We start from the raw sequence: 12,393 nt of genomic DNA, 5'->3' as shown, positions 1-12,393 counted from the left end.
CTCAGAAGAGTAGCCCAGCAGCTTTACCAGGCATGCAGGTGCTGACCTGGGGTCCTGGCTGATGGTAGGGTAAGTGCAGGTGCCTCGGCAGTAAAGCTGGTACTGCCGGCGTGTGCCCAGGATCTCGAAGTTCAGGGTCTGATCAAACTGCCCTGCCACGGTGGAGGAGAAGTGTATCTTCATGACAACCTCTCCGTCAGCAGGCACCGTCCAGCGGAAGCTGCTCAGCCTGGCGGTGAGAGAGAACCCTTTATGTGCTTCAGACACCCGACAGGGCGAGACACTGAGAAAGGTGGGGTAACTTGTAGAACATAAAATCATAGGAACCCTGCCAGACTGGCTTCTGGGTCAGGAACTCGCACTCTCCACAGAAATGTGGACACTCAGGTGTCTCGCCTGTTAGAGCAGAACATGCCACCATATCTGTGACTGTGATACTGGGTTCCTACCATGTGCTCTACACGCGCCACCCCTGAAGCCTAGCCAGAGACCGCTGCTAGTGCAGAGCGTGGCTGCTCCCTGGCTCAGTGACATTACACTAGATCTCTGACAACGGCTTCCTCTTTGCTTCCCAGAGAAATTCAAGGGGTTCACTTTGAATACTGATCCCTGTGGCGTTTGGATCCCGGCTGCCCGAGGGGCCATCTCTTCCCATGACCCACTGGAGGGATGGCGTTCTCAGCAGAGGGTCTTCGGGACCATAGCAATTTGCTCTCACAGCCAGTCTGACAGTCTGCGTTGGGTGATCTACAGGATGTGCTACAAGGCACTGCCCTGACTGGTGGGAGCTGGGCAGGTTGGTAGGAGGTGAAGAATAGTTATTTTCAGTGTCTTTGTTTATTTCAGAGGAGCCAAGGGAGAAGTATTAACCTCAGGACTTCTGATAAACCTTCCCAATACATGCAGGAAGAATGCACCTATTGGGAAGGGTCTGGTGCTGGCCCTTTGTACCCAGGAAGGAGAATTCCCAGCGAACAGGAGGCTCCATCTGAACAGCAGTCCCGCTGTGAGGTGATCTGCTGTGAGGAGGAGCTGGGAGAAGGCACGGTCTATGCTGCGTATAGGGAGTGGGCCTGCTTGCCTGTACACATGGCCCAGCCTTGTCACCGGCATGGAAGTGAAGAGATTATACTCTTTCTGCATCTCTCACAGCTAAGGAGGGAGCAACAGACTGATCCAGCATAAGAATGAGACATACACAGAATAGGGTTGCCAACTTTCTACTCGCACAAAATCAAACACCCTTGCCCCACCCCTTCTCTGAGGCCCCACCCCTACTCACTCCATACCCCCCCCCGCCTACCCTCACTCACTCGCTCATTTTCACCAGGCTGACTTAGGGGGTTGGGGTGCGGAAGGGGGTGAGGGCTCCAGGGTTGGGCCAGAAATGAGGGGTTCAGGGTGCAGGAGGGGGCTCCGGGCTGGGACAGGGGTGTGGGGTACGAGGGCTCCGGCTGGGGGTGCAGGCTCTGGAGTGGGGCTGAAGGATTTGGGGTGCAGGCGGGGGCTCTGGGCTAGGACCAAGAGGTTCGGAGGGCGGGAGGAGGATCAGGGCTGGGGCAGGGGGTTGGGGCACGGGAGAGGGTCAGGGGTGCAGGCTATGGGCAGCGCTTACCTCAAGCAGCTCCTGGAAGCAGTGGCATGTCCCCACTCTGGCTCCTATGCAGAGGTGTGGCTAGGCGGCTTTGTTCCCTGCCCCATTTGCAGGTTCCCAGCCCATGGGAGCTGCGGGGGTGGCACTTGGGGAGGGGACGGCATGTGGAGCCCCCTGGTTGCACCCACACGTAGGAGCTGGAGAGGGACATGCCACTGCTTCCAGGAGCCATGTGAAGCCAGAGCAGGCAGGGACCCTGCCTTAGCCCTGCTGCACTGATGACTGGACTTTTAATGGCCCAATCAGTGGTGCTGACCAGAGCTGCCAGGGTCTCTTTTCGACCGGGCATTCTGGTTGAAAACTGGATACCTGGCAACCCTAACAAAGAGCCCTAAGCACCTCCCTGCTACATGGAATCATCCACGTTCTCCACTGAGCAGCACCCACTGCTGTTCAGTATGCCTGGGAGACATGTCCTGGGTGAGCAGAGTGGCCTAGTGAGACCCCTACAAATCCCCAAGGCAGAAGGGACATCACTGGTCTCCGGTCTCTCTGGCTTATGCTAATCAGGCTCCCGGCTAGAAGGCGTCAGGCTCAGCTGCTTGGTAGCTCACCTGAGGATCTTTTCTTGGGATTGTTCCCCAATGAAGTTGCTTTGATCCGGCTCTGAGAGCGGTACCAGTGCCCCAGGGCCTGGCCCCTGAAGACCCTTCTTGCGGCCTGTGCTGCGCTTGTCCTTCTGAGCCTCACGGCTGGGCTCTGGTTTGTCCTTCTTTAGTCTGCCTCTGGTTGGGGTGATCTGTTCTTCCTGCAACCCAGAGCGAGGGCAGGAAGGACAGTCAGAAATAGCTCAGGAGACCCAAAGAAGAGGCAGCCAAGTACTCTACCAAGGCGCCACAGCGCCGATCCAAGAGCAATGGCACCGAGATGAAAGAAAAGCCAAGAATGGAGGCAAGGGTCTTATTTGTGCAGGAGTCCATGGTTAGGGTCACCATGTGCCTTAGCCCTAAGTCCCTGAGATAAGGCCTCCAGCATGTTCAATGCGACAGATAACAAGTAACGAGCATCCACCCTACACAGGATTAATGGCTTCTTTCTGCATAGGATTTAGATCCTTTGTTGTTTGTTTTTTTTATTTCATCAAGGAAATCTCTCCTTGTGAAATGCCTGTAAAATTCTAACCACAACAATTGGGTTTGTTAGTTTGTTGCTTTTCATGCTTTATAATAGTCTTATCAAAGGCTTTTCTTCCCCTTCCATCTCTTCCCCTTCTTTGCTGATTGACACGGATTTTCCCCCTGTGCTCTGAACTGAGCCGCAATGAAAATGGTTCTTTATTTAAAGGAAAATTGAAAAGAGGGTTTTGTTTTGTTTTTAAATCAGCTAAGGCCCAAGTTCAGGTTCACAAGTCAACACTAACCCTCAAAGCAAACAAGGGAGCTGTTGTTCTTTAGAAGTTAGCAATGTCAGGGGCAGTGGGTAGGAAACAGCATGGCGAACATGTTCACAAACATGTTCACATCCAACTGTGCATCTAATCTACACGTGCAACTACCATGACTCTACAAGGGATCAGGAACACTGCCTGTGGAACTGACCAGTTGGAAGTGCCACGGGTCAGCTGTGTGTGAAGTCCTGGTAACAGTGTGTGCAAATCAGGTGCACAAGTACACACACCTTTCAGAAAATGTCAGCCTTAAGGTTTACTATTATTTATTAATTGCATTACCACAACACCCAGGACCCCAGTCAGGGAGCAGGACCGCATTGTGCAATGCACTGTACAAACACAGCATATGGTTAGAGACTGATGTCAGTCCAAATCTTCCTAGACACAGGGACATGTCATTTCTCCGCTGCTAATTTCATTTTATGGTCAGGTGTTGCAGCTCACCAGCATGATCATTCCCATCACCGCGGGACCTTCTGCAAAAGGCAGCAAAGCAACATTTCCACTTAGCCCTGTACCTTCACCACAGAGACAGCGACAGAAGCATCTGCACTGCCCTCTGCATCCTTCTTTTCCTCATCCATATTCATATCTTCGGGCACAACGAAGGTGAAGTGCTTGAGAGCTTCTCCTGCCACAGGAGCCATCCGCTTCTCTGGGTAGGGAATCACGGAGAAAAAGGCGGTCGGAGGGATGGGTGGCCCTGAGGGACCGAGCCCCAAGCCATCCAGGATCTAAGCCATGAGAGAAAGCCTTTCATTAATGCCTCATTCATCATTAATAAGGCTGTGAGACTTTCACAGAGGTCACGGAAGTCATGGATTCCATGACTTTCTCGGACCTCTGTTTTCTGCAGTGGCCCATGTGGCTGATCCCAGGGCCGCCTCAGCTGCTCAGGTGGCCCCAGGCAGCTGGTCCCGGGTGCTCCCCCGGAGCAGCAGTCCAGGAGCAGCAGCGGTACCCGGGCCGCCCCCCTCCAGCAGCAGCAGGACTCTGAGCTGCCCTCTGCCCGGAGCCACCCCCGATCCTGAGCAGCAGCGGTAGGGCCCCGAGTAGCCCCACACCCCGGGGCATCAGCAGTGGTGCCCCAGGCCGCCCTCCACCCTGAGCGGCAGCGGTGGCATGCCAGAGCCCCCACATCAGAGCAGCAGCGGTGGGAGCCCTTCCAGAGCACCTAAGGTTTAGTCGGGCATATTAATATAGTACAAGTCATGGTCAGATCGGGGCCAGATCTTTCTGTTTATTGCCCGTGACCTGTCCATGACTTTTACTAAAAATACCCATGACTAAATCATAGCCTTAATCATTAACCTCCAACTCTTTCCTCTACAGAGAGGAATGGAGTGTTAAACTGCTGCCCAGGAGACAGGTGTGACAGTGGGTTCGCTGCATAAGTGTAGTGGAAAAGGCCCAGAGCATTGCCAGCCTGTGGAAATCCTTCCTGCATGACTCTGGGAAGAAATCTTTCGCATAGTCAGTTACCCTGAGAAGAGTTACAGAGCTCAGCACTGTGGCCCCATGATCCGCCTGGCTCTTGTGCCATTTGCAGCTAACTCTGTGGTGCTGATAATTCCATTAGAAAGGAGGAGCCAGGATGGCAGGACCAGAGAAGAGGAGAGGAGAGAAAGTAGAGAAACACAAGGAAAGAGGATGGCAGGAGAATAAAAAGGAGAAATAGAAAGAGGAGGGAAAAAAATGAAAGTGGAAGAACAAAGATGGGGATAATACTGGATAACACCACTTAGTACTTATTCAGTCTGAGGTGCTTCTCAGACACGCAGCACTGAAACTTTATTAATAGCGGGAATCAGCACCCCCAAGCGAGGGCAACCAAGGCAGAAAGAGGCTATGTGATTTGCCCAATCCTCACTAGGCTCAATCCGGCAAGATGCTGAGCTCCCTCAACTCCCAGCAGGTGATTAGAACCTTGCAAAACTGAGCCTCCAGTTTCAGAGCCTGGAGGCTACTGTGTGTAACGAATAGCCACGCGTTAGAGCTTTGCCACTGCAACCCTAGGCTGAGAGAGCGCTCCAGAGCCCAGGAACACATGCTCTTGCTCACCATGTGAGACAGTGGTTTTACCTGTTCGACTTCTGGCAGCTTGCCACTCTCCAAGATCCTCTTCCCACTGGAGTCCTCCGAGTTCAGCACCTGGAAGTCCAAGCATGGCACCCCCACGTCTTTCTTTCCATCCTGGTCTTTGTCTGCTCCTTCTTCCCCTTCTCCCTCCAGCCCAGACACCTTAGAGTCCTCCAGTGCCTTTAGCTTTTCCAGGCGCTCCTTCTCAGCTCTCTCCTTTTCCAGCCGTTCTCTCTCGGCTCTCTCCTTCTCCAGTCTTTCCTGACGCTCCCTTTCCCTGTCCTTCCGGCCCTTGCGGCCAGATGGAGCCTGACGCTGATCTTCTGCTTCATGCTGGGTCTCCTCAAGGCCTGGGGGCGGCAGTTGGACACCCTGCACCCGGTCCCAGAGTGACAGAATCTGGACAATTTCCCTCTGCGCAGCCTCATAGACTTTAAACCTCTGTGTCAAGTTCTTCTCACTGTCACTTACCACCTCCTTTTCCATTTCCTCCTGCTCTGGGATGGAGGGTGGCATCAGCCCTAGTGGCAGGATGTCTGGCAAAATGAGTTTGCTCCGCTTTTTCTTGTCCTCCTTCTCACATGCCACAGAATCTGGACGCTCTCTCATAGACACTTTCCTCTCCACCCCTTCATTCAGCCTGAGGTCTGACCTATTGACGGTGGAGATACTGGCACCCTATAAGATCAGGATTATGGAAAAGGAAGGGAACATGTTTAAGTACTAACTCATAGCTTATTATTTGTATTACCGTAGCGCCTAGGAGTCATGGGCATGGACCAGGACTTCATTGTGCTAGGCACGGCAAAGACACAGAACAAAGATTTGGGCACTGTGCCGAAGAGATTCCAATCTAGCTTATTTGATACAGAACCTTCCCACAACAAGTGTGCAAGGGCTATTGCATCCCCTGCATAATGATATCCTCAGCATCTCTTAATGGGAAGGCTACTGCTTTCTCCTGTGTCTGAGTTCGAGATGCCAGCAATGAGGGTAGTGGTTTGGACAAGCCCAGGTTTCTGACAAAATTACTCTCTCCTGCAGGAGACTTCAATTAAGTCAATGTGACGAGTGTGTGCCCAGCACCTCTGACAATCGGGCTCTAGTGAATATACAGACCTGGCAGCATATCCTGAATGGAAAGTGATTCTGGCCCTGTCTCATAAACATACAGCTAAGGGTAGCATAAAATCCCTCCTTTACCTGCAAGGGGTTAAAAGCTCAAATAACCTTGTTGGCACCTGACCAAAAGGACCAATAAGGGAAGAAGATCCTTTCAAATTTGTGCTCTCTTTGTTGTGCTCTCTTGGGACAGAGAGAGGGACCAGGCAGGGAAATAACCTCTCCTAAAACCCTACCTGAAATAAGCATCTAAGATTACAAAAATTGTAAGTAAAGCAAGGAAATGCGTTAGATTATCTTTTGTTTTAGCTTGTGAATTTTCCCTAAGCTAAGAGGGAGGTTTATTCCTGTGTTTTGTAACTTTAAAGTTTTGCCTAGAGGGGAATCCTCTGTGTTTTAAATCTATTTATTACCCTGTAAAATTACCTTCCATCCTGATTTTACAGAGGCGCTTCTTTTACTTTTTTCTTTATAATAAAGTTCTGCTTTTAAGAATCTGATTGGTTTTTAGTGTCCTAAAAACTCAAGGGTCCGGTCTGTGCTCACCTTGTTTACCTATTTGGTTGGTATATTATTCTCAAGCCTCCCCAGGAAAGGGGGACAAGGGGTTTGGGGGGCTATTTTAGGGAAACAGGAACTCCAAGTGGTCCTTTTCCTGAATCTTTGTCTAACTCACTTGATGGTGGCAGCAACACCGTCCAAAAACAAGGAAGAATTTGTGCCTTGGGGAAGTTTTTAACCTAAGCTGGTAGAAATAAACTTAGGGGATCTTTCATGGGGTCCCCACATCTGTACCCCAGAGTTCAGAGTGGGGAGGGAACTCCGACACCCTGTCAGACCATGGCGGGAAGCTGAGCACAGTCCAGTGCTTCCAGCCCAAAGCTGTATGAATCTATGGCTTGTCACGAACAGCAGATCAGATGTCACCATGCAAAATGAGCAGAAAAGGTCAGCTCCAACATACCAGGGACTAAAAGCACATGCACTTTCTACGTCAAAACCAACCAGAGCAATTGCACCTGGAAATGAACTAGAACTCAGTGTGGTCTACAGAGACCAGGGGTCCTATGCTTCAACTGGGAAACGCACTGACAGAGAGCACAGTGCGGTGCATGAGCTCAAGTTTCCCAACAGCCTTCAAGAACAGATCCATGTAATATATTCATCATGAGCTACGGATTCCCTGGCCTAGCAAATTACATGCGATTGAACCTCCAGCTGCTGTGGTGCTGGCTTGTGTCACATGACAGGGTCAGTGCAGAGACAGAGTTAAACATCTTTATTAGCCCAACCACATACCTGTTTGCCTCCCAGCTGGCTTTTCTTTCCCAAGGCCTCATCTTTCTCTTTTCCAGAATCCTTCTTCCACCGCTTGGTCTTCTTCCTCATCTCTTCCTCTTCTCGCAAACGCTCCAGTTCCTGCTGGTGCTTCTTTTCCTCGAGCTCTCGAGCCAACTTCTCCAGCTCCCTTCAGTAAAGCAGACAGAAAACTCACTCATCATAAACTCTCAGCTCTGCCGCAGCCCTAGGAAATCTAGGCTCTTAGAACACCAGTCTGAACTTGAGGCCTTGCTCCATAGATTCTCAGGCCAGAAGAGACCATCAGATCATCTAGTCTCACCTCCTGTAGTCTGCAGAGCTTCCAGGTCAATAATGCAGCCATTCACTTGGAAGTCCACACAATATATAACTGAGCTCATGTCAATTTAAAAACAAACACATTGATTTTTCTTCTTCTTTTTGGGAAAACAAAATTTGGCCTCAACTGAGGAAAGCACTCAAGTATGTACCTAACTTTAAGCATGACCCTGAGTCCCACTGATTTAAATACATGCTTAAAGTTAAGCAGATGCATAAGCGTCCCTACTGAATAAGGATGATTACCTGAATCAGAACCTAATTCTCTATGTCACACCCCTTTGGCTACAGTTAATATTTATGGCCAGTGTCACTACGCATATTAAGTCAATGAGAGGGGTACTATGCAAATAGCATTGTAGGGACTTCTCTACTGTGAAAAGAACAGTGAAACTGAGCCAATATAGTTCATATGTGATTTTCAAGGAATAGGAGGAGCTCTCTGTGTCTCTAGAAGAGTTACAGTTGAATTTTCAGTGTTGTCCTTAATTTAGGATTATTAAAGCACAATAATACATAGTTTTATCCAGCACTTTTCATCAGCCGGTCTCAAAGTGCTTTACACAGGAAGGTCAGTATCATTATCCCTATTTTACAGATGGGGAAACTGAGGCACAGAGAGGGGAAGTCACTTGCCAAGGTTACCCAGCAGCCTAGCCAAGACTAAAATTCAGGTCTCCCGAGTCCCCATCCAGCACGCTATCCTCTGGCCAACAACCTACACAATGGGTAAAAGCAGGAGAGTCATTTGGGCCTTACGAGTCTCCTACTATGTGAGAGCAGAGGCTCCATCACCTCTTGTGAGCTACTCCTCCCACTTCCTGAACCACTGAGGAGAAACAGAACTTCCTGCTGTTTTTTCTGAGCTACTCTCCCCGCCATCCCACTCACCCCCACTCAGAACCATGACTCCTACTTGGTAAAACCAGACAAACCAACTGAAAAGCAGGTAGTGTCAGTGCATGGCGCAGGAAAAGAAACAACAGGCAAGCACAGAAGTGTCCCACGTGGAGGGTGGAGTAGCACTCCCAGGCGGCTGTCCAGGGACAGTTCACACACCTCTTCTTCCGCTCCCGTAGCGCTTGGAGCAGTTCGCTATCAAACTGAATTTTCTGCTCCTCAGTGAGAGCATCGTACTCTTCCTCATCCATCTCCTGCAGACGAGCCTTTTCCCTCGCAATGGCGTCTTTCTGTTCCTGTTCTGTCATGCAGCCAAACAGAGAAATGCACCAGCTGAAATCATAGCTCAGTGCTCAGGACAGGCCCTCTTCCGGAGCCAGCTTGTGCTGTGCCCCAGGGTCACACAAAGGTGTGTGTCCTTGCTCCGATTAGCAGGCACTGAGTTAGGTGCTGGGGGGGGGGGGGCGTACATATACACTGCATTGTAAGCCCAGAGCTTGAACTCAGACTTTACCCCCCTTCCGTCCACGCACAAATCATACTAAACCAGGGCTCAGACCCAGACTCCCAGGACACCATGGGGGTGGAGGGTCTGAGCCTGAGTCAAGCTGGGACCTAGGGTTCAAGCCCTCTTGCTTTGCAGCATAGATGCAGCCCCACTGGACTCGTGCTCTGAGAATCTGCCAATAGTATCCCACAATCCCATGGGTCAACTCTCTGTGACCTCTGGACTGTCAAGTTTCCCCACACTGCTCCACGAGCGGCCACGTTTTAGGAGAGCGCTAGGAAGTCCGGGAGTTGGGTGGCTGGACGGAGCCCGCATAATGCAGTGTAGACGCTGGAGCCCCAGGCTGGGGCCTAGGGTTAAACAATTCCTACCTTGGGGTTACAAATGGGTGTAGCTGCTCAAGCTCTAGGTTAACAAACCCTGGGTCTGCTGACTTGAATTCTGCCAGCCCTGGGCTTGCACTGCAGTGTAGACAGATCCTGTGAGTCCTACATTGCTGGCCGCACTGTATTTTGTGCATTGTGAAGCTGGATCCCGGGGCAGCTTTGGCTCTAAAACTACAGGTGCTAAGGGAGGGAGGGCAGCAGTTTTTACTCACGTAACTATGTGAATGTCCCATGGGACAGCAGGAACCCAAAGAATCCATAAGAGAGTCAGATCTACTTGATGATCCTGATGCAAGCTGCATAGTTACCCCAGAGCTAGAGCTCAGATTCATCCCAGGCACCTGGACTGTGCCGATCTCTTCTATGAGACTTTCTCTTTCCCACTTCTACTGCTGGTGTCCCCAGCACCCTAGGAGGCTCTGAGAATACACCCCTAAAAACAGTCCACCTACACCCTGTTTCCCTGCCAGTCTCTCAGCCAGGCCTGCGCTGCTCTGCCCATGGGCTGCCTGGCAGTGACTGCCCAGCATCTGCCACCAGCTGCCAGGACAGTCTTCCACCGATGAAGCTCGATTTTTTCTTTCAAACAAAGCTGTACCCCTTCTGTGTCTATGCCCAAGGATAAAACACCCTTTCAAGTGCTATTTAAAATCATGTGAATACAGGTGTGAAAAGCTGCAGTAACTGTGTGAAATGACCAAAAGGGGAATCCTGGTTGTTAGCTTGTATTGCTGCCTAGATATGGTGATAGGCACTCTAGAAATTAGGGCTGGTCGAAAAATTTCTGTTCAATGGAAAACTGGGTTTAGGACTAAACAAAACATTCTGAGAAAAGCGTCTGCTTTCTGCAGGAAAAGTCAATTTTTGTCAAAAACCCAAAATGTCTGAACATGGATTCATAGATTCGTAGATATTAAGGTCAGAAGGGACCATTATGATCATCTAGTCCGACCTCCTGCACAACACAGGCCACAGAATCTCAGCCACCCACTCCTGCGAAAAACCTCTTGTATATTCTGTCACAGTGCTTCATGGGAGTTGTAGCTTGGTTACCTTGTGTCCCCATTTGTCTTTAAGGGACAGGATCCTGAACTGGACTACATCTTCCATTATGCACCACATCCAGGGTGCACTGCCTCCTGTCTCCAAAAGGAGAGATTGTGATGCATCATGGGAGATGAACTCTGACAGGGACCCTAGCCTAGAAAGGAGAATGGGAGCACGAGATACCTTAGCTACAACTCCCATGAGGCACCACGGTAACACTTCCAAATTGAAATATTTTGGTATCTGAATTTTCACACACCCCCCCGCCGCCAATCAAAATTTTCTGTTGAAAATGCAGATGAAAACAATTTTTTTTTGTTTTGGTCAAAATTTTCTGAGGTGGAAAACTTTCCCCCCACCCCCAGTTTGCTGACAGCCACTATTAGAAATGTCTAGACAGACACACAGACATGTTAGAGGTGTGAGTGTCAGGGGGTTCACAGAAGAATCCTTCTCACCTTCCTGCTCTTTCTTGGCCTTCTCCCTAGCCTTCATGGCAGCATAATCCTGGAACAGGTTCACCATGTAGATGTAACGCCGGTTGTTGATCGCTTTGAGCAGGCAAAGGAGAGCAGAAGGCATACTGCGGGCAAAGAGTGTCTCTAGTCCATCAAACACCACTCCCCGATAGCAGTCACTCAGCTGTGAATGTGGAACACAAAGGGCATAAATCCATCCTAATGGGTATACAGTATTCTCCTCAGCAAATAAAACTGCTCTGATGTAAAAACATATTAGCAAGCAGTATCCCCAAATGTCTGAAATAGTCACAGATTCTAAGGCCTGAAGGGACCACTCTGATAATCTCCTCTGATCTCCTGCACAGCACAGGCCAGAGAAGCTCACCCAGTGACTCTGCCATCAAGTTCAAAATTTCTGGTTGAGCTAGAGCAGATCAACAGCACATCTGCACCTGTTTTTCTTTTCTCTACATATTTCTCTGTCTATGCCCCTTACTGCCCTGGCTTGTCTCTCCATTGCCTTATGTGACAGGGTCAGGCCAGATGGCTACAGGAAAGTGTTCCTATTGGGAACAGCCTAAGAGGGGGATCTACAGGACCTGGACACCAAATGAGTATGGGAGACAACTAATGAAATAACAGGGACAGAAGTGTGGTCCAAGGAAGGGAACTGGACTGGGACACCGAGCAGAGAACCCTGGACAGCGCCCACTGCTCCTCAAAGGCGTCAAGGGAGTCAGTGGACGCCACCCAGAGGAACTCTGCCCAGATACGTGAATGGACCGAGGATCGGAAATAGGCCTCCATCGGCCAACCTCCTCACTCTGGTTTTATAGATGACAATTTTAGCCAGGGCCAGCAGGAGGTTGACCAGGAGGTCCCATGACTTTGTGGGGCCACGTTAGGGAGTGCATAAATAAAAAGGTGAGGAGAAAAGTGTAACCAAAAACGTAATAAAATATTCGTGAGGAGCCGGAATAGGGGCTGCAGCCTGGCACACTCCAAGTATATGTGTGCCAGGGTTTCCCTCATGCCACAAAAGGGGCAGGTGTCTGGTATAGGGGTGAACCGTGCCAAGAAGACGCCTGTGCTCACAGCTCCATGAAAGAGCCGCCAACTGATATCCCCGGCAGGCTTCGGGACCAAGGTGGAATACAGGCTGGCCCACCGGGTCTGCTCACCCTCCAAAGGTGGCAGGAGGTCCCGCC

The 12,393-nt window shown here is 50.4% G+C and overlaps 1 protein-coding gene across 1 annotated transcript in view; it reads right to left on the bottom strand.

The window, feature by feature from the left end:
• The window catches only part of HYDIN (HYDIN axonemal central pair apparatus protein), a 427,037-nt gene that overhangs the window by 81,258 nt on the left and 333,386 nt on the right, over positions 1 to 12,393 (bottom strand). Inside the window, exons 43-49 of the mRNA XM_073307159.1 lie at positions 11,183 to 11,366; positions 8,943 to 9,084; positions 7,545 to 7,713; positions 5,127 to 5,801; positions 3,563 to 3,778; positions 2,209 to 2,402; positions 47 to 229 (exon numbers count right to left, since the gene is read on the bottom strand). Coding sequence (XP_073163260.1) covers positions 47 to 229; positions 2,209 to 2,402; positions 3,563 to 3,778; positions 5,127 to 5,801; positions 7,545 to 7,713; positions 8,943 to 9,084; positions 11,183 to 11,366 — 1,763 coding nt within the window. The remainder of the gene's footprint in view (positions 1 to 46; positions 230 to 2,208; positions 2,403 to 3,562; positions 3,779 to 5,126; positions 5,802 to 7,544; positions 7,714 to 8,942; positions 9,085 to 11,182; positions 11,367 to 12,393) is intronic.

The sequence above is a fragment of the Lepidochelys kempii genome, chromosome 12, assembly GCF_965140265.1.
Source record: "Lepidochelys kempii isolate rLepKem1 chromosome 12, rLepKem1.hap2, whole genome shotgun sequence".
In the NCBI taxonomy this organism is placed as follows: Eukaryota; Metazoa; Chordata; order Testudines; family Cheloniidae; genus Lepidochelys; species Lepidochelys kempii.
The sequence above is the reverse complement of the archived record's forward strand: the minus strand, read 5'-3'. Positions and strand labels throughout refer to the sequence as shown.